Source organism: Pimephales promelas, chromosome 7, assembly GCF_988280905.1.
Source record: "Pimephales promelas chromosome 7, fPimPro1.hap1.1, whole genome shotgun sequence".
In the NCBI taxonomy this organism is placed as follows: domain Eukaryota; kingdom Metazoa; phylum Chordata; class Actinopteri; order Cypriniformes; family Leuciscidae; genus Pimephales; species Pimephales promelas.
Window position 1 is genome coordinate 20,093,581 of NC_142775.1, and position 21,998 is coordinate 20,115,578.

At 38.8% G+C, this 21,998-nt stretch overlaps 1 protein-coding gene across 2 annotated transcripts; it reads left to right on the forward strand.

Moving 5' to 3' along the window:
• The first annotated feature begins 18,550 nt into the window (after positions 1-18,550).
• Positions 18,551-20,560, forward strand: LOC120467065 (G protein-coupled receptor 183). Of its 2 annotated transcripts, none has more exons than XM_039655831.2 (2): positions 18,551-18,650; positions 18,806-20,560. In XM_039655831.2, exon 2 carries the CDS (start codon positions 18,835-18,837, stop codon positions 19,864-19,866), a length of 1,032 nt encoding a protein of 343 aa, XP_039511765.1. In that variant the 5' UTR covers positions 18,551-18,650; positions 18,806-18,834; the 3' UTR covers positions 19,867-20,560. The 2 variants fall into 2 exon arrangements, with proteins under 2 accessions (XP_039511765.1, XP_039511766.1); XM_039655832.2 differs by having other exon boundaries at positions 18,590-18,650; positions 18,831-20,560.
• Positions 20,561-21,998: the final 1,438 nt, after the last annotated feature.

Below are 21,998 nucleotides of genomic sequence, written 5' to 3' on the forward strand. Positions count from 1 at the left end.
AATTCATAACTTTTAGTCGGCACGGTCTGGAGATGATACGATTCAATTTTCGTGAAAATCGGACAAACGGTCTAGGAGGAGTTCGAAAAAGAAGGTTTTTCAAAGAAATAAAGATGGCGAACAGGAAGTTTGTCTGATTATGGAAAACCTGATATCTATGTTTTCAGGATAACCCAACGAATCTATTAAGATCAGTTTCATTGCAATAGGAAAATGTATTCAAAAGTTATTAGCGTTCTCAGAAATTAATTATAACTTTTGACCAACAGGTGGCGCTGTCTCAAAATCTTTTGAGTACCTTCAGGGCATGCTGCTTATGGCACACACTGAGTTTTGTAATATTACACCAATGCATTTGTTTAGTATAGCATTGTATTTCACAAAACTATTGAAGTCAATGGGAATTTCACGTTTTGTTCTATTATAGCGCCACCAAGAGGCTCAGTCCCACAATTTTTTTTATGTGTCCTCAGAGTGACCCCATACATATGTGTGTCAATTTTGGTGAAAATATCTCAATTTGCTTCCGAGTTATAAACATTTATATGAAAAAACACGTAAAAAATGACTGACACATGACTTTGTTTGAATTTTACTACCCCTTACTATCAATATTTTCGCATTTGGGCATTAGCGTATAGTTAACAAGCTATGATTCCGTGTTTCTGGCGGTGGTTTCGTCTCAATCGGAACAGCGGTTTTGAAGATATCGCCAAGTGTTTTTTTCGCGCTAAATCGCTACGCTACGCCATCCGTGAGACGAAACCGGACATATTTGGTATCGTTGGACTCGGCAACGATTCAGGACCTCAAAAATATGACTCCCGTGAAAATAAGTGTACCACACCCAAAGTTATAAGCGTTTGAATAAAACAATTCACCACTAGGTGGCGCTGTTTCGAAACTTCTCAGGCTCCTTCAGGGCATCGTACTGATGACCCATACCGAGTTTCGTAACAATTCGTTCATGCGTTCAAAAAATACAGCATTTTAGCACATAATTCAAAATGGCCGACAGCCAAAATGGCCGATCTGGGAAAATTGGATATCGGTCGACTCGGCATGATGCCCTGAATCTAACGAGACCAAGTTTTTGATTTTTGGACAAACCGTTCAGAAGTTACGAGCAAAAATAGCCATTTTTCATATCTCCGGACCACTAGGTGGCGCTGCGCCGAAACGCTGCATGTAGCCTCAGGTCATGCTTGTGATAACATGTACCAAGTTTGGTCTGAATAGGATTAAGCGTTGCGGAGATACAGCCTCACGTCTGTTTTTGCAAGCGCTACGTAAAATTAGTTTGCGCGTTTATCGACAACGGTTCTTCGAATCATCTTGAATTCCATAACTTTTTGTCAGCACTGCCTGGAGATGATCCGGTGCGATTTTGGTGAAAATCGGACAAACCGTCTAGGACGAGTTCGCAAAAGTAGGTTTTTTGGAAAATTCAAAATGGCGGCCATTTTTTTATGACGGAAAATGACGTCATAGGGTGCGATCGAATCGGCATGAGCTCAGGAACAAGAAGAAAAAAGAATTTTGTTGATAGGCCTTACGGTTCAAAAGTTATTAGCATAATAAAAGTGCAACTTTGGACAGTTGGTGGCGCTAGAGGGAATGAGTTAGAGACACCAAAATTGGTGTATTTAAAGTTGGGACTGTCCTCTATCAGAATGTCAAACCAAAACAACTTTCCCGCAAACCGGTCTATGGGCTGCCATAGACGCCCAGTCGGAAGAAGAATAATAATAATAATAATAATAATAAATATAGCTGCAAGCAGCCATTACCGGGGCCAAGCGCAAGAAGCGGCAACATATGCCAAAATGGCAAGGAGTGGCAGACCAACTGCAACAAGGAGCAATTAAGGGCATTTTGAGAGAACTTTGGGCAAATGGCTGATAAAATCACATAAACATTAACTTATAAGATGATTTAATGGGTTATAACTTTCGAACAATAGGTGGCGCAGTTACGAAATAGATGTGATGTGGTCAGAGTGAGGTGACAATGACACATGCAAAGTTTGGTGTCAAAATGTGAAGGCATTGCAGAGATAAAGCCTAAATAGTAATTTTGGCAGCATGCCTAAACTTTGATGCTGTGGTATACGAAAACAGTTTTGTCTATCATCGTGCAATTCATAACTTTTAGTTGGCACGGTCTGGCGATGATACGATTCAATTTTCGTGAAAATTGGACAAACGATCTAGGAGAAGTTAGAAAAAGAAGGTTTTTCAAAGAAATAAAGATGGCGGACAGGAAGTTTTGCTGATTATGCAAAACCTGATATCTATGTTTTCAGCATAACCCAAGGAATCTATTAAGATCAGTTTCATTGCAATAGGCAAATTTATTCAAAAGTTATTAGCGTTTTCAGAAATTAATTATAACTTTTGACCAACAGGTGGCGCTGTCTCAAAATCTTTTGAGTACCTTCAGGGCATGCTGCTTATGGCACACACTGAGTTTTGTAATATTACACCAATGCATTTGTTTAGTATAGCATTGTATTTCACAAAACTCTATTGAAGTCAATGGGAATTTCACGTTTTGTTCTATTATAGCCCCACCAAGAGGCTCAGTCCCACAATTTTTTTTATGTGTCCTCAGAGTGACCCCATACATATGTGTGTCAATTTTGGTACAAATATCTCAATTAGCTTCCGAGTTATAAACATTTATATGAAAAAACACGTAAAAAATGACTGACACATGACTTTGTTTGAATTTTACTACCCCTTACTATCAATATTTTCGCATTTGGGCATTAGCTTGTAGTTAACAAGCTATGATTCCGTGTTTCTGGCGGTGGTTTCGTCTCGATCGGAACAGCGGTTTTGAAGATATCGCCAAGTGTTTTTTTCGCGCTAAATCGCTACACTACACCAACCGTAACACGAAACCCAGCATGTTTAGTATCGTTGGACTCGGCAACGATTCAGGAACTCAAAAAGATGACTCCCGTGAAAATAAGTGTACCACACCCAAAGTTATAAGCGCTTGAAAAAAACAATTCACCACTAGGTGGCGCTGTTTCGAAACTTCTCAGGCTTCTTCAGGGCATCGTACTGATGACCCATACCGAGTTTCTTAACAATTCGTTCATGCGTTCAAAAAATACAGCATTTTAGCACATAATTCAAAATGGCCGACAGCCAAAATGGCCGATCTGGGAAAATTGGATATCAGTCGACTCGGCATGATGCCCTGAATCTAACGAGATGAAGTTTATGATTTTTGGACAAACCGTTCAGAAGTTACGAGCAAAAATAGCCATTTTTCATATCTCCGGACCACTAGGTGGCGCTGCGCCGAAACGCAGCACGTAGCCTCAGGTCATGCTTGTGATGACACGTACAAAGTTTGGTCTAAAAACGAGTAAGTGTTGCGGAGATACAGCCTCACGTCTGTTTTCGCAAGCGCTACGTAAAATTAGTTTGCGCGTTTATCAAAAACGGTTATTCGAATCATCTTGAATTCCATAACTTTTTGTCAGCACTGCCTGGAGAAGATCCGGTGCGATTTTGGTGAAAATCGGACAAACCGTCTAGGACGAGTTCGCAAAAGTAGGTTTTTTGGAAAATTCAAAATGGCGGCCGTTTTTTTATGACGGAAAATGACGTCATAGGATGCGATCGAATCGGCATGAGCTCAGGAACAAGAGGAAAAAAGAATTTTGTTGATAGGCCTTACGGTTCAAAAGTTATTAGCATAATAAAAGTGAAACTTTGGACAGTTGGTGGCGCTAGAGGGAATGCGTTAGAGACACCAAAATTGGTGTATTTAAAGTTGGAACTGTCCTCTATCAGAATGTCAAACCAAAACAACTTTCCCGCAAACCGGTCTATGGGCTGTCATAGACGCCCAGTCGGAAGAAGAATAATAATAAATATAGCTGCAAGCAGCCATTACCGGGGCCAAGCGCAAGAAGCGGCAACATATGCCAAAATGGCAAGGAGTGGCAGACCAACTGCAGCAAGGAGCAATTAAGGGCATTTTGAGAGAACTTTGGGCAAATGGCTAAGAAAATCACATAAACATTAACTTATAAGATGATTTAATGGGTTATCACTTTCGAACAATAGGTGGCGCAGTTACGAAATAGATGTGATGTGGTCAGAGTGAGGTGACAATGACACATGCAAAGTTTGGTGTCAAAATGTGAAGGCATTGCAGAGATAAAGCCTAAATAGTAATTTTGGCAGCATGCCTAAAATTTGATGCTGTGGTATACGAAAACGGTTTTGTCTATCATCGTGCAATTCATAACTTTTAGTCGGCACGGTCTGGAGATGATACGATTCAATTTTCGTGAAAATCGGACAAACGGTCTAGGAGGAGTTCGAAAAAGAAGGTTTTTCAAAGAAATAAAGATGGCGAACAGGAAGTTTGTCTGATTATGGAAAACCTGATATCTATGTTTTCAGCATAACCCAACGAATCTATTAAGATCAGTTTCATTGCAATAAGCAAATTTATTCAAAAGTAATTAGCGTTCTCAGAAATTAATTATAACTTTTGACCAACAGGTGGCGCTGTCTCAAAATCTTTTGAGTACCTTCAGGGCATGCTGCTTATGGCACACACTGAGTTTCGTAATGTTAGACCAAAGCATTTGTTTAGTATAGCATTTTATTTCACAAAACTCTATTGAAGTCAATGGGAATTTCACGTTTTGTTCTATTATAGCGCCACCAAGAGGCTCAGTCCCACAATTTTTTTTATGTGTCCTCAGAGTGACCCCATACATATGTGTGTCAATTTTGGTGCAAATATCTCAATTCACTTCTGAGTTATAAACATTTATATGAAAAAACACGTAAAAAATGACTGACACATGACTTTGTTTGAATTTTACTACCCCTTACTATCAATATTTTCGCATTTGGGCATTTGCATATAGTTAACAAGCTATGATTCCGTGTTTCTGGCGGTGGTTTCGTCTCGATCGGAACAGCGGTTTTGAAGATATCGCCAAGTGTTTTTTTCGCGCTAAATCGCTACGCTACACCAACCGTAACACGAAACCCAGCATGTTTAGTATCGTTGGACTCGGCAACGATTCAGGAACTCAAAAAATGACTCCCGTGAAAATAAGTGTACCACACCCAAAGTTATAAGCGTTTGAAAAAAAAAATTCACCACTAGGTGGCGCTGTTTCGAAACTTCTCAGGCTTCTTCAGGGCATCGTACTGATGACCCATACCGAGTTTCGTAACAATTCGTTCATGCGTTCAAAAAATACAGCATTTTAGCACATAATTCAAAATGGCCGACAGCCAAAATGGCCGATCTGGGAAAATTGGATATCAGTCGACTCGGCATGATGCCCTGAATCTAACGAGATGAAGTTTATGATTTTTGGACAAACCGTTCAGAAGTTACGAGCAAAAATAGCCATTTTTCATATCTCCGGACCACTAGGTGGCGCTGCGCCGAAACGCTGCATGTAGCCTCAGGTCATGCTTGTGATGACATGTACCAAGTTTGGTCTGAATAGGATGAAGCGTTGCGGAGATACAGCCTCACGTCTGTTTTTGCAAGCGCTACGTAAAATTAGTTTGCGCGTTTATCGAAAACGGTTCTTCGAATCATCTTGAATTCCATAACTTTTTGTCAGCACTGCCTGGAGATGATCTGGTGCGATTTTGGTGAAAATCGGACAAACCGTCTAGGACGAGTTCGCAAAAGTAGGTTTTTTGGAAAATTCAAAATGGCGGCCATTTTTTTATGACGGAAAATGACGTCATAGGGTGCGATCGAATCGGCATGAGCTCAAGAACAAGAAGAAAAAAGAATTTTGTTGATAGGCCTTACGGTTCAAAAGTTATTAGCATAATAAAAGTGCAACTTTGGACAGTTGGTGGCGCTAGAGGGAATGAGTTAGAGACACCAAAATTGGTGTATTTAAAGTTGGGACTGTCCTCTATCAGAATGTCAAACCAAAACAACTTTCCCGCAAACCGGTCTATGGGCTGTCATAGACGCCCAGTCGGAAGAAGAATAATAATAATAATAATAATAATAAGAACCGGCACAGATACAATAGGTGCCTCCGCACCTTCGGTGCTTGGCCCCTAAATATAGCTGCAAGCAGCCATTACCGGGGCCAAGCGCAAGAAGCGGCAACATATGCCAAAATGGCAAGGAGTGGCAGACCAACTGCAGCAAGGAGCAATTAAGGGCATTTTGAGAGAACTTTGGGCAAATGGCTAAAAAAATCACATAAACATTAACTTATAAGATGATTTAATGGGTTATCACTTTCGAACAATAGGTGGCGCAGTTACGAAATAGATGTGATGTGGTCAGAGGGAGGTGACAATGACACATGCAAAGTTTGGTGTCAAAATGTGAAGGCATTGCAGAGATAAAGCCTAAATAGTAATTTTGGCAGCATGCCTAAATTTCGATGCTGTGGTATACGAAAACGGTTTTGTCTATCATCGTGCAATTCATAACTTTTAGTCGGCACGGTCTGGAGATGATGCGATTAAATTTTCGTGAAAATCGGACAAACGGTCTAGGAGGAGTTCGAAAAAGAAGGCTTTTCAAAGAAATAAAGATGGCGGACAGGAAGTTTGTCTGATTATGCAAAACCTGATATCTATGTTTTCGGCATAACCCAACGAATCTATTAAGATCAGTTTCATTGCAATAGGCAAATTTATTCAAAAGTTATTAGCGTTCTCAGAAATTAATTATAACTTTTGACCAACAGGTGGCGCTGTCTCAAAATCTTTTGAGTACCTTCAGGGCATGCTGCTTATGGCACACACTGAGTTTCGTAATGTTAGACCAAAGCATTTGTTTAGTATAGCATTGTATTTCACAAAACTGTATTGAAGTCAATCGGAATTTCACGTTTTGTTCTATTATAGCGCCACCAAGAGGCTCAGTCCCACAATTTTTTTTATGTGTCCTCAGAGTGACCCCATACATATGTGTGTCAATTTTGGTGCAAATATCTCAATTTACTTCCGAGTTATAAACATTTATATGAAAAAACACGTAAAAAATGACTGACACATGACTTTGTTTGAATTTTACTACCCCTTACTATCAATATTTACGCATTTGGGCATTAGCGTATAGTTAACAAGCTATGATTCCGTGTTTCTGGCGGTGGTTTCGTCTCGATCGGAACAGCGGTTTTGAAGATATCGCCAAGTGTTTTTTTCGCGCTAAATCGCTACGCTACGCCATCCGTGAGACGAAACCCGACATATTTGGTATCGTTGGACTCGGCAACGATTCAGGACCTCAAAAATTTGACTCCCGTGAAAATAAGTGTACCACACCCAAAGTTATAAGCGTTTGAATAAAACAATTCACCACTAGGTGGCGCTGTTTCGAAACTTCTCAGGCTCCTTCAGGGCATCGTACTGATGACCCATACCGAGTTTCGTAACAATTCGTTCATGCGTTCAAAAAATACAGCATTTTAGCACATAATTCAAAATGGCCGACAGCCAAAATGGCCGATCTGGGAAAATTGGATATCGGTCGACTCGGCATGACGCCCTGAATCTAACGAGACCAAGTTTTTGATTTTTGGAGATACCGTTCAGAAGTTACGACCAAAAATAGCCATTTTTCATATCTCCGGACCACTAGGTGGCGCTGCGCCGAAACGCTGCATGTAGACTCAGATCATGCTTGTGATGACATGTACCAAGTTTGGTCTGAAAACGAGTAAGCGTTGCGGAGATACAGCCTCACGTCTGTTTTTGCAAGCGCTACGTAAAATTAGTTTGCGCGCTTATCGAAAACGGTTATTCGAATCATCATGAATTCCATAACTTTTTGTCAGCACTGCCTGGAGATGATCCGGTGCGATTTTGGTGAAAATCGGACAAAGCGTCTAGGACGAGTTCGCAAAAGTAGGTTTTTTGGAAAATTCAAAATGGCGGCCAATTTTTTATGACGGAAAATGACGTCATTGGGTGCGATCGAATCGGCATGAGCTCAGGAACAAGAGGAAAAAAGAATTTTGTTGATAGGCCTTACGGTTCAAAAGTTATTAGCATAATAAAAGTGAAACTTTGGACAGTTGGTGGCGCTAGAGGGAATGCATTAGAGACACCAAAATTGGTGTATTTAAAGTTGGGACTGTCCTCTATCAGAATGTCAAACCAAAACAACTTTCCCGCAAACCGGTCTATGGGCTGCCATAGACGCCAAGTCAGAAACGGAAGAAGAATAATAATAATAATAGGAAACGGAACAGATACAATAGGTGCCTCCGCACCTTCGGTGCTTGGCCCCTAATAATAAGAACCGGCACAGATACAATAGGTGCCTCCGCACCTTCGGTGCTTGGCCCCTAAATATTGTCTGTTGTACAAATATAGTTTGATCTTTATATATATATATATATATATATATATACATATATATATATATATATATATATATATATATATATATATATATATATATATATATATATATATTAAACAGCTGCAAATGCAAATGCAAATGCAAAAAAATAAAAAATAATAATATGATGGTTATTAAAAGGTTAAATGCATGCAAAGGAATCAAAGGGACCCGTCTTCATCTCCCAGAGGAGCATACACATTTTCTTAAATAAATTATGTCACTATATGACAAGTAAATTAAGATGCTGTATGATCTTAATTTAACTTTATATTAGGTAAACCATAATTGTACAAGGTAGAAAAAATAATCATAATTTTAACTGTAAAAATGCTACAGCGCAAAACTGTTAATTGGTTAACAAAAAGTTTCCATACTATATACGGTAAATAACTGTGATAGATCGCATGGTACTGTAAAATTATACAAACTCATTGTATAATTTACAGTGAAAACACTTAAATTGACATTCCGACAATTCCCTGAGTGACGCTTCACATTTTATGACTTTTTGTTGAAATAACTATAGTTCCTCATAATTTTCTTGTTTTGTTTTTGTATAGGGTTTTATGTTGAATTTAATGTTAATGTTTATTGCATTTTATTAATTTCATTTGTGTTATCACAATGGTGTTTACTCTCACTGTGCAGCTTTTATATCTAAGTATTAACCTTCTTATAATAGATCTGCTTGTGATGAGCTTTGTTTGACATGTGACTCATCTCTGCTGTGTTGATCCTTGATTGTCAGTCTATTACATAGATACAAAACAGATATCAATACTCCAATGGGTTGGTAAATTAATATTATATCAGATAATGAAATACGGTTTATTACTGTAAATTTTAACTTAAGTCTGTAACATATTGTCTGTAACATTTTTAACAGTGGGCTACTCTCTCTCTCTCTCTCTCTCTCTCTCTCTCTCTCTCTCTCTCTCTCTCTCTCTCTCTCTATCTCTCTCTCTCAAAAAAAAAAAATCCTCTTGATAGATTTGTAGTTCCTATAAAAAAATGTAGGAAACTCCTTTATATACGACACACACAGTGGAAGAATCAAACACATTTTCACATAAATAGGGAAAATTTCTCTGTCTCCCTCTCAAGTGTTTCTCTCTCTCTCTAACTCACACACACACACACTGCAGGGCAGACAGTCGGGGCACGGCTCATCTATGTGAAGCCAGCTGGCTGTGGCGTCCCTGAGAGCCGAGCACTTGTCCCCTGCTGAGTGCAATTGAGAAGCGCAGACCTGCCTTTACTCTGCACACAGCCCAGAGCCAGGCCTGACAGACACTGTCAGTCTGAAACACAGCGACGCAGGGCCCGCAGCCTTATCCCCACTCAAACAAGCAAACATCAGGCCTTCGCAGGGCACTTTTACCTTTGTGTGCTTGCGTGTCCCACACTCCCTACACATTTTTGTTTTCTTTTCTGAAATGAACTCTGAGTGTCGGTTCCCATAAGAGGGAGGCAGCAAAACGGGAGTGCCAAATTTGACAAGCGGCTAAAGGTACGCAGGGCGTCTTCACACGAGTGTAAATAAGTGACACCACCAGAGATGTGCGTCCGAGAAAGCCACGTGTAATTGGTGATGATGGGAATGGACACAAGCCACATGAGACCGCTGACAAAGAACCAGCATCGCCACCAACAAAGGGCTGGCGGGAGAGATGACGGCTCTGAAAGGGGCAGGGCAGCTTCAAAGCCCGCCAGAGTCGTTCTTTTCTTCTTCACACACACCCAGAGAGCCTCTAAAAAGTGATATTTCAGCATATCATTATCATTCAGCCTGGATGAATTCACAGTCGAAGATCAAAAGAACAGTTGCATTAGAGAGAGATAGCGATATATCATAATTACCCCGGGTGGGCCGAGACTCGAATCTAAATGGGTCACATCAGACTATAGGTGGACAACATTACGTTAGAAGTTAAGGTACATTAGAACTGCACTGGGGAAATGTCCAATAACAGAGGGTTTACCAAGGTAAAGCGAGTTGTATTCGGCTGGTCATGTGATCTCCAACCCGGTATCACGACAAGACGTGAAATAATCACGTTGGTCCACTTTGGAAAACGTGTACGGTGTAGATGTCACGGTTTAACAACCTCAAACGTGAAACTTACACGTTTGCATTAACACGTTCCAGTGGAGAGATAGGATGTTGACCTACACGCAATGTAATATGTTGTTTTAGCGTACCTTTTGCTTAAACGAGGAGCTGGGGACGCCGGAAAAATAGACGTTTTACTCATTAGGCTACTTCGTTAAAAACCTGACATTTAGACGTTTTTTTTTTTTTTTTTTCGGCGTGGGTCAAGGCAAATGAATCCTTTTCACCTTGAAAATAATAAATGTTTTTTTGCATTAATAGAACATTTCTCAGTGATCGTCAATAAAACAAAATTCAATTTTCCTCGGTTTAATGAAAACCAATAGGTCGTTATGGCAGAGGCGATTGCCTGTAAAATAGGTCAACATCCGAATATCTCTCCACTGGAGCGTGTTAACGCAAACAAAGACGCAAACGTGTAAGTTTCACGTTTGAGGGGGTTAACCCGTGACATCTACACGTTTTCCAAAGTGGACCAACGTGATTATTTCACGTCTTGTCGTGATACTCAAGACTGAGACAACCTGCTCTAAGCAGAATAAAAATGAGATGTGTGAATGTAAAAAGTTCTATTCATTTCTTTGTGTAAAATTTTTTAATGTCCACATTGAACCTAAACCGACAATTTGGACTTTCACCATGCAGCTCATAAAGCCTGTAAACCATCAGAATTATGCCATCTCCTAAAATGTTATTGGTAAATCAATTTAACTGATAATAATCTCCACTGTTTAAATAATCGAATTAACTATTCAAATAAGTAAATGCTGAGTAAAAGCAATATTTATTTATTTCAATTTAATTTTTTTAATTTATTTTTTTATAAAACATCCATATAAAGACTAATAAAAATTGAGATGCACTTTTTATTCATGCATATGTCACTTGCACATTTTATATATAGCTATATTTTTCCGTATGCAACTTTTTGTGCATTTCTGAATTTATCAGGCAGGAACTCCTTTAAGTGATTTGATGGTACTTGGTTCCCTCTAGTGATCAGAGAAGGGATTATCAAGTTTTATTTCAGTTAAAATGAAAGAACTGATTTATCTTTTTAAGCAGTATGAACCTGCATGTCTTAACCTTCATTTTAGCGTGTCTTGTCTGGCTAAACAAACTACTGTCAATAACATGCACAAAGGCTGCACCTGGTATAGCCATGGCATTTGGCTTGGCATTTTCACATCCATTAATAATTACTGTCATCTGTGTCTTAGGTACTGGACCCCTGTGTAGATGATTGAGACCATTTCACTGAAATAACTGCATCGAATTTGAAATAATACTCAAATACAAATCTGGAAGATTACAGGTCACATTTTATGTAGTAGCCTAAAGTCAAAATTTGTCATGAATGATTAATAAAGTGAAATAATTCACTTTCTTAATTGCTTACAGCATTTTCTTTAAAATACACATAACATCCTGTTTAAGTGAAAATAAAATTAATATAGTAAAGCCTTTTTAATATCAAATCAATTCCAAACTCAAAAGTGATTTGAAATTTGCAGAAAATCCAGTGACTGCCTATATTCAGTTTTACCTGTTTTTCTTAAACTGACTTTAGCTCAAAATCTCAAAATGCGTAATTCCCTCCAAAACGATTTAATCTGTTTCCCCTTCTAAACCAAATAGAAAAAGGTCAGACTCCTAAGAACTGACTTTCATGTTGAGTCTCACGCTGGTTCATCACTTTTAGTGTTTTTAAAAACACTTAGGCTACTGTCACTTGCCAATGCTCGCAAAGACAACTGTCTTTTGTGAGCTTTTCCCATTCAGTCTACAGTATCCATCTATCCATCTCTGTCTGTCTGTCTGTCTGTCTGTCTGTCTGCTTAATCAGATATTTCTAGTGTACTTATTTCTGGTCCAGCATAGATATAATTGGACAATTGTCCTCAGCGTTGTAAACATGCTTCGAAAGGCCGAGGTGATGAGCAACGTGAAATTGAAATGTTTGAGTCAAGTACACTTTACAAAATCGTGCAGCATGGAGTAGAGGGGACAGGAAGAGTTCTTTAACTTTGTGTCTGATTATAATGAAGCATGCAATGCTGACCTACATCTGACACCGTCCACACGAGGCACTGGTGTTGTGAACTGTCTAAACTATATCATAACTGTAAGTGACTGATGATTATGACCTTTTGCTGCTACTAGCAACTAGTGTCGAAACCAGCTGGTTTTCATGCCTTTTATTTGGAATTTTTTTCACTGGCACGTTCCTGGTTGTTATGTGATTCCCTTCCTGCTCATGTGAAAAAAAAAAAAAATGGGGTTGTGGGCTACTATTATGTTTTACCTAATATAACATTTAAGATCCTTAAGATCCAGACATGAACATCTTAACTTACTTGTCATATAAGGACATAATTTATTTAAGAAAGTGTGTATATTCCCCTGGTAGATGAACATGGCCCTGTCCCAAATGTGCCTAAAACACTCGCGGTCTTCCTCTGAGTTTGCACTTTCGCAGGGCAGACAGCAAAAGTGCGTATTGAGGGTGCACATCGTCCGTAAAGGGGGCACCAAAGACCGAAAGTGCATAATAAGTGTGCCATTTGGGACAGGGGCATCATGTTGTGTGCTATACTTTTACTCAATGAGTGTGTTTGAAATCGCCCCTTTACTTTCATTCACTATTCCCTATCCACTAATACAGTCAACTTGAAGGAGTGAATGAAAACGAGTGAGCGAACTCGAACAACGAGTGCACAGGAAGGGCTGCAGCTTTTGTAGTTTGTGGTTGCTGTTTAATAAAAATGTGAAACTTGTCAAACTGGCTCCAGTAGTAATGAAAAGATTTATCTTGAATTCTATCATGGAAGCATGTAAGCTTTTTAAACTATTCAATTATCAATCAAAATGGAATTTATACCTGATATTACGCTGTACCACGTTGGACCAGCGGTTTGAAAATGGATAGATGAATGCCATCTGGTGAAACAAGGGAATTCATTCAGTATAACCCTCACAGTGCATTATGGGTATTCTCTTGCCATTGAGCGTACATCAGTTGTACACTCGTTACTGCACTGCATTGCTGGATTGAATGAGTTGGATGACATACACTATGGTTTCGGACACCAAATGGCTGGCTGCCTCAAATAGTGCAGTATTTAAAATAGAACTCTGGCGCAAAATGAACCTTTGGTCTAATAAAACATCATTACCTAGTCAACCGTTCTCTTAGATTTGTTTTCATGATAATCGAATGTAAAGAGTTTTATCTCTAAAAAAATGTTTAGTGTACAATGCTTGTAATGGGGGCATTTACTAAGTAAAAAGAAATCGCTAGTTAATACCACTAACAAGACTCAAAATAGCCCCACACTAACACAGTAACATAATGAGGGTCCGTACATGCAAAACGAAGCATTGAGAACTTTGTAAGTGTACAGACCGTTTAATAAGACAGTTCACTTTGTGTAATCCACGAACGTCGTTCATACAGTTCAGAAGTTTACTGAACTTCATACAGTTCAGCTCACTAAGCACGACGTTTGTGGTTTAACTTCTTGTGACTGTTTTCCAAAGATGGCTCCTGCCTGTATACACGAAGTGAACTGTCTTTATGAAGTATCTTCTTATTAAACGGTCTGTACACTTACAAAGTTTTCAATGCTTCGTTTTGCATGTAGGGACCCACATTATTTTACTGTGTTAGCGTGGGGCTATTTTGAGCCTTGTTAGTGGTATAAACTAGCGATTTATTTTTACTTAGTAAATGCCCCCAGTACTAGCATTATACACTAAACAGTTTTTAGAGATAAAACTCTTTACATTCGATTATCATGAAAACAAATCTCAGAGAACAGTCGGCTAGTACCAATGTTTTATTAGACCAAAGGTTCATTTTGCGCCGGAGTTCTCCTTTAAGGGTATAGGGTGTGCGATTTTGACCACAGCTTTTATATAGTCCGAGTTTCCATTGTGCCTCGTCTAGCTTTGTGTCGATATATAACCTGTTGTTTGTCAAGTCATGTTTTAAGTTAAGTTTTCCAAGTCTACAGTTTGTATTTTGTTATCACACCGATAAACTTCACCTGGGTTCTCGCTTTCAACTTGCCTTCAAGGGACATATTACAACTTTTGTGTTTTAAAATTATTTGTGTACATTTTTTTTTCAGAGAACAATGCTTTCTATCTCATTTTAATATGAATATGCAGAGGCTCATAGTTGTCTCTGCATATTGAAGCCATTCGTAGGTAGATCTTCTTTCGAAAAAGTGTGAACACTGTGGCTTTGTGGCACATTGTTTATGTCAGAGGTTTGACATGTCTTTTTGCTGAACCAATGATTTACTCAAGATATCTTCAAAGAAGCAAGCAAATATGAAAAATAATGGCTAGATTTGCTGATTACCTTAAATGTCAATAAATATCACTGTCAGTTCGTATTGCCATTAACACTTTCTTGAACGTGCGGATGCAATTGGCCTTTTTTGTTTCTTCAAGTGACCTTCGAAAAGCCTATAAATCAGGTCTGATTAAGGTCATTATAAGTGAATTAACACATTTTGACAAATCTTATAGTAAATTATTACTACAGTCTGATGAACGAATTAGTTCTGGTATGAAACTCTAGATGGCACAGACTGACATGTCCTTAATTTACATAGTGCAGCTTGGTTGCTGTTGCTTCAAATACTGGTAGCAGTGCAAAACAGTTCCACCTCCCCAGCTCCACCTGTAGAGATCTGCAATGGGGATCTGCTATAATCCATGCTATTTTGCAGCAGCAGGAGCATGTGTTAAAGGCTCAAAGTAATGTCTGTGAATGTATTGGCAGCAGCACAGCAGATCTATTCTGCCAAGACCAAATACATTAACAATGCCATATCCATTACCATGCCAATCTCTCTGAGAGTTATCATGACAGAATTATAACGATACAAATGTGTTTAGTAGGCCTATAACTTGTAGTGCATTCCACAACAGTTGCTGTTATGTTCAAAGATTATGTAAAAGCATGTATGGTGCCAGGCTGCCAGCCTATGCTAGATCAAGACCACATGGATATCTTTAAGCAAAATCTCTAGCACGGTTTTTCACCTTTTTTTTGTGTTGTGAAATGGATTGCATTTTTATTTTGTTGTTGTTTTTTACTACTTTCATTGGGAAACTGCTGCCATGTCGAACATGAGGATGAGGTATAGTGCGGTAATAAACCACAGATGTTATCAGCAGCTTGACTTGCTTGCTGGGGACTGCAGAGCTGTGTTTTCATCCTAAATCAAAGTTGCACAAACTCTGCATACTTTGTTTCCGTTTAAAATCGACACCTTGAGCGACTTCTGTTGGTTTCAGAACCGTAGCCTAGCCTACTCTTATCAGTTCAACTGCTGAAAACCTGAATTTTGTAATGTTATGTTGAAGGACGTTATGGAATTCAGATAATGTCTGTAGGCTACTATGTAATGATTGTACAGTACAATTAAAATACAAGCGTTGCTAAGTCTGCAGTCTTAACGCTTTACATCAGAGCGTCCGTTAACCGAATTGATGTCACCTGAAAATCTGATAACATCAGCAATTTTCATTTAACCAGCTGATTTCTGTAAATGACTGTAAAAAACTAAATTTATATTGCAGCACAGGGTGAAGTCAGTAGCCTATACATTAACGACAATTAAATGTATATTAAATTAGACAAATAAATGTAAATTTAATATGAAAGTAACGTTATGTAAATCGCGATCTGTGGCACGGCAGGATTTTGAGCCGTTGCTGGGCGCCGCAAATAGACGCCAAAGGGCGTCGCCGATGTGTGTGTACACTCATAGAGAATAATGTGTTCGGAATTTAAAGACATGGCGCTGCACTTCTTGTGCGATGTGCGACCCCTTTTAGGAAATCGACAACCCGGTCTCATCCCAAATCGTCATATAACTGACGTTTTGGGACGTCTTTTGACCATACGTCAATATTCGCCTTTTTAGGGCCCCCTTAAACGTCGGTAGATGAGGTTATGGGATCCTAACTCTACCCCATACCTAAACTTAACCCTAAACCTAACCCGTCACCTAACTGACGTTAAAGGTAAAGCGTCAGTTGTATGACGGCCCGGGATCGCCATCTACCGACGTTTAAGGGGGCCCTAAAAAGGCGGATATTGACGTATGGTCAAAAGACGTCCCAAAACGTCAGTTATATGACTTTTTGGGATGAGACTGTGTTAAAATCGACAGCGGCCGACACGAACACACACACCTATTTATTTGATAATAAAACCGTAAAGTACGCTAACACTATCGTTCAGGACAGCGCCACTTCTCACAAATACACCAACATGATTGGAGATCAAAGGTTTAAAGCATTAGTTCACTTAAAAAAAAAAAAAAAAAAAAAAAACTTTTGCTGTTAATTTACTCACCCCCTTGTCATCCAAGATGTCCATGTCTTTCTTTATTCAGTCGAAAAGAAATGAAGGTTGTAGATGAAAATATTACAGGATTTTTCTACATATAATGGACTTCCATGGACTCCACCAGTTTCAAGGTCCAAATGACAGTTTCAGTGCAGCTTCAAAGGGCTTTAAACGACACCAGACGATGAATAAGGGTCTTATGTAGTGAAACGATCAGTCATTTCAAAAATAAATAAAACATTTTAAGTTTTATAAGCACAAATGCTTGCCTTGCTCTGTTCTGTGATGCGCGTTCGTGACTCTCCTGTTCGAACTCATTCATCAAAATGAACAAATCTTTTTAGAGTCATTTCATGCATTTTGTTTGTTGAATGCATACATACACTAGATGTTGCCTTGGCTATGGCAGTTCATTAGAACGAATACGTTAGAGCCGCCATCTTGGAACAGGGGAGCCCCTCCACTTTAATGCATCAGCGTCAATGGAGACAAAGTTCTAACGGAAATAAAATCACCATAAATCATCATGAATTCGATTTTTTTGTTTTTTTTTGGTTCGTTCCATGTATTTATCATTGATTCAAGAAAAAAATTAAAACATTTTTTTTTTAAACATTCTTCCTATTTCAGATTTCATTCGTGTGAACATCATACACAGCACAAAAGTACGCCACCATACATTAATTCTAAGTAAAGGCAGAGAAAGCAACGTTACCTTGCTACTTCCTATGTGACCCTGTTCCAAGATGGCGGCGGTGACGTCTTGTGTATATGTATGCGTTGAATGAACGAAATGACTCGAAATGAAATGAATGAACGAAATGAAAAAGATTTGTCCATTGAAGTCCATTTATATGGAGAAAAATCCTGTAATGTTTTCATTAAAAACCTTAATTACTTTTCGACTGACATGGACATCTTGGATGATATTGGGGTGAGTAAATTATCAGTTTTTTTTTTAAAGTGAACTAAATAATTCTTTACTTGGCATGAAAAGTACATGTAAAGAAGTTTTTATCTGATAAACGCTGGGATTGGTGGATATGGAGCAGGCAACTGACCCAGACATAACCAATCACAGTGTGACAGACGCTTAACATAGCACCAACTGCAATGTTTATTTTTTTTTGAACGTAGCCTTCTGGCAGTCTAGCTCGGTATTTTCCATGGTTGATCGAGCCCCGGAGCACCCACGGTCTCGGCGCCTATGGGCAGCAGTGTGTGTGCTCCCTGTGCATGTATTTATCCTCTTATTTTTGAAAAGGGATGTTGTGAGACCCTGCAAAAGTACCTCAACACACTTGTTGGCATGTTAACTGGGTCAGTGCTGCAGAAACAGGAGCTTGTGGTTGTACCGATAGTACCTGAGAAAAAAAAAAAAAAACTATTACTGCTGATGTTCCTTATGACTGTTAATACTGAAAAAAAAGAGTAAGCATTGACATTTAAGAGAACAGCTAAAATAACCACTCTAACATTTAGTATATTTTAGTTGGAATTTCTCTGATCATTTGATAATGGCAAACACTATTTTTATTATTATTAAATTTCAGTTTTATTAAAAAAATATAACTGAATAATATTAAATTGAAAAAAAAAAGAGACATTACACAGATAAAAAATGTTTTCATTACTCCGAGTCACATCTACCTTACCTAATCTCATCTGAGCAAAACCAATCAGGTTAAAGGGGTGGGTTTCTATTGAAGGAAAACCACTTACTAACTTAGTCACATCACTTTCCAATTCAAAGAGAGAGAGAGAATCAAACGTGCTGTGAGTATCAAACATTTAATATTACTTTTTGATCTGCAATCTTTTGGATCACACAAACACACATACTGTACATATGTGAATATTTAATTTTATAGATCATTTTTAAAGATGAAGCATATGCTAATATTTTGATATTGATTTCCTCCTAAAAAAAGTTCTATTTCCCCAAAACGGTCTCAGGAAAATGACAGATCAAACTCGACTGGAATCTCAGACGATGCCAATGAATGACAGCGACACAAACCAGACTTGCGATGTTTTTGTCTACAAGGAGTCTGCTAGGATCCTCTTTCCCATTTTCTACTGCCTGATTTTTGTCATCAGTGTGGCAGGTAACAGCCTGGTCCTCTGGATCACCTGTCAGAAAAAGCAGAAGATGAACTCCACCACGATGTATCTGATCAACCTGGCCATCTCCGACACCCTCTTCACCTTGGCTCTGCCCAGCAGGATCACATACTACATCAGAGGCTTCGACTGGCCATTTGGAGATTTCTTGTGCCGGCTGACTGCCATGATTTTCTACAGCAATACCTATGCGAGCATCGCCTTCATGACCTGCATCAGTGTGGATCGCTACTTGGCCATGCTGCACCGTCAGCGCTGTCAAAGACTGAGGAAAACCAAGGTTGTGCGAGGGATCTGCACTCTGGTGTGGGTTGTGGTTCTCCTTGAGACGTCCCCGCTGCTCTTCAAGAGCACCATGGAAGACAGACCCGGTCATCGAACATGCATGGAGTTCTCCAATTTCGATGGCCACAAGATGGCATACGGTCTTCTGTTTGCTTGCGTCATTGGGTTTTGCGTGCCATTGGGACTCATCCTGTGCAGTTACAGCAGAGTCAGCTGCAAGCTCTACAAGACGGCCAAGGAAAACCCGGTGACCAACAAGTCTGGAAGCAACAGCAGGGCCAAAAATATGATTCTGCTCATTCTGCTGAGCTTCATGGTGTGTTTCAGCCCCTACCACATTAACATCATGCAGTTTGCAGTGAGAAGGCTATACAATGAGCCGTCTTGTGAGGAGTTAAAGACTTTGAAGATGTCCTTGCAGGTAACCGTTGCCATGATGAACTTTAACAGCTGCCTTGACCCTCTTATTTACTTTTTTGCCATCAAAACATACAAGCAGAGAGTGATGAGTCTTTTTAAGAGCTACATTTCCATTTCGGTATCTTCCAAGAGCATGCAGGAGAACAGCAGCAGTAACACATGAGGACCAATATTACACAAAGTAAAATCTGATTGTGTAAACTGCAGAGGAAATGGCTGCACACGTGTGGAAATGTGGTTGGATTGACTGCAGAGACTTATCTTTTTTGGAGCAATTTTCTTTTTTCTTATTACTAAATGGGCTTGAATCCAAGGTATTTGATTTATTTGGGGATTTTTGACCACATTATGATTTTTCTAAGATCACTGACATACTCTTGTCTTTTAACACATTTTGTGAGGTAATACATATTTGTTAATGATTAAAGTGCTGTTGGATTCTCTTTTTGTAACTTGACTTTTTTAAAACAAAGATTAATGCTTATTGTTAGTTTATGTTAGTTATTGCATTAAGTAATTTTAACTAATCAGATCTTACTGTAAAGTGTTACCAGAATAAATAATTACGTGGAAAAGTCCCACATAAAGGTCAAGGAGGCTAGAAACCAATAGATGATTCTGAGTAAGAATGAGTGATGTAGGTGTATGTTAATAAGTACTGATGTTTCTTCAAGCTGCTGTTGAATTCTGCGTTTTGCTTTAAAGATGCTCACGATGTGTGTGTAACACATTGACCAACCCCAATAATTTTCCATTTGGGAATGTAATGCTTATGTAGCTGCTAATTGCTCTAAACAACTTTCTTTTGACCACTTTTTGAATACAAAAAAATTATAATAAAAAAAAATCATTATCAAGTTTTGTGTTTTGTATCATTATCATCTCAAAAAAAACGAATTTGCCCTTTAGTTATCAACCACTGGGAAAGCACAACGAGACTCAGAACACCACAACAAGAAGACACTTATCTAAAGTCAGAATCACATCTTCTTAGAATATCATGGCACTTGAGTCACTCTTTGCAGTTATATATGAAACAAATCAACTGAAACAGCGTTACTACGAAACAGCGATGACTTCACCATCAGACATTTCTGCGGGCAGCAGGGACAAAAAAGCGCACGGCAACACATGTTTGATGGGTGCATGTGGGTGTTAAACATACACATGGCAATGAGGTTCTTTTTCCTGCTTAATTTCAACTGAGCATCAGAACAGGATATCAACATAACCACAAGCACAAAAAGCGTCTTTTTAGCTGCTACAGGTGGTCTGATAGACTTTGTTGTGTATTCCATGAAGCTACGTGTCTATAAAAAAATGCGGAGAATGTGGCAAGCATGTAGCAGCCTACACAACACAAGGATGTAGGTGGCATGTAATGTGGGTGGCAAATTGTCTTTGTAGAGAATATATACTCAGAGTATAATATGAATTTATCAATGATCAAAAATAGGCACAACATATGCTAAAACATGAAATGAGGCAATACCGCAATAATTCCTCAAATTCACACACCATAACCATCTATTTTTCCAAAATGCATGGTACAAGACACTCCTGGCAACAAAGTCAAAAGAACCGTACTAAATTAACCCCTAGGTGGATTTTTGGGTCAATCTGACCCCGTTTTTCATTTTCTTTCATTATCAAAAAAAAAAAAAAAAAACATGGTTCCCTTCATCCCTTCATGGCATGAGGTTTTGTAACTTGTAACTAGCGACAGTATCCATATACACAAACAAATAAAATCTGGGTTTGATTTGATTGTTCTGAAGGTATGAAAAAAAACCCAGCTAACAGGGAACGTTCCCAGAACATTCACTAACGTTCTTTAAAAGTTGTGTAAATGTTAGGACAAAACGTTATTAAAATAATGTTTTCGGAACGTTCATATAACATTATTAACGTTCTTGTAACGTTGAGAGAAAACGTTCTTAGAACAACGTTCTTGGAATGTCTTTATCACGTTATTTGTATTTGATGAACGTTCTCATTACGTTGATAAAAAACGTTCTTAGAACAACGTTATCGGAACGTCTTTATCAGGTTATTTGTGTTTGATAAACGTTCTCATAACGTTCCAGCAACATTATGCTAACCTTAGGATAACGTTCTAACAACATTATGCTACCGTTCCAGCAACATTCTGCAAACATTAAGACACCGTTCCAGCAACGTTAAGCAAACTGGACATTTCCACGTTTTTAGAACATTTTAAATTAACGTTCCCACAACCAAAATGGAACGTTAGAAAAACGTTCTCAGAACCTAACTTTGTTAGCTGGGAAGTCA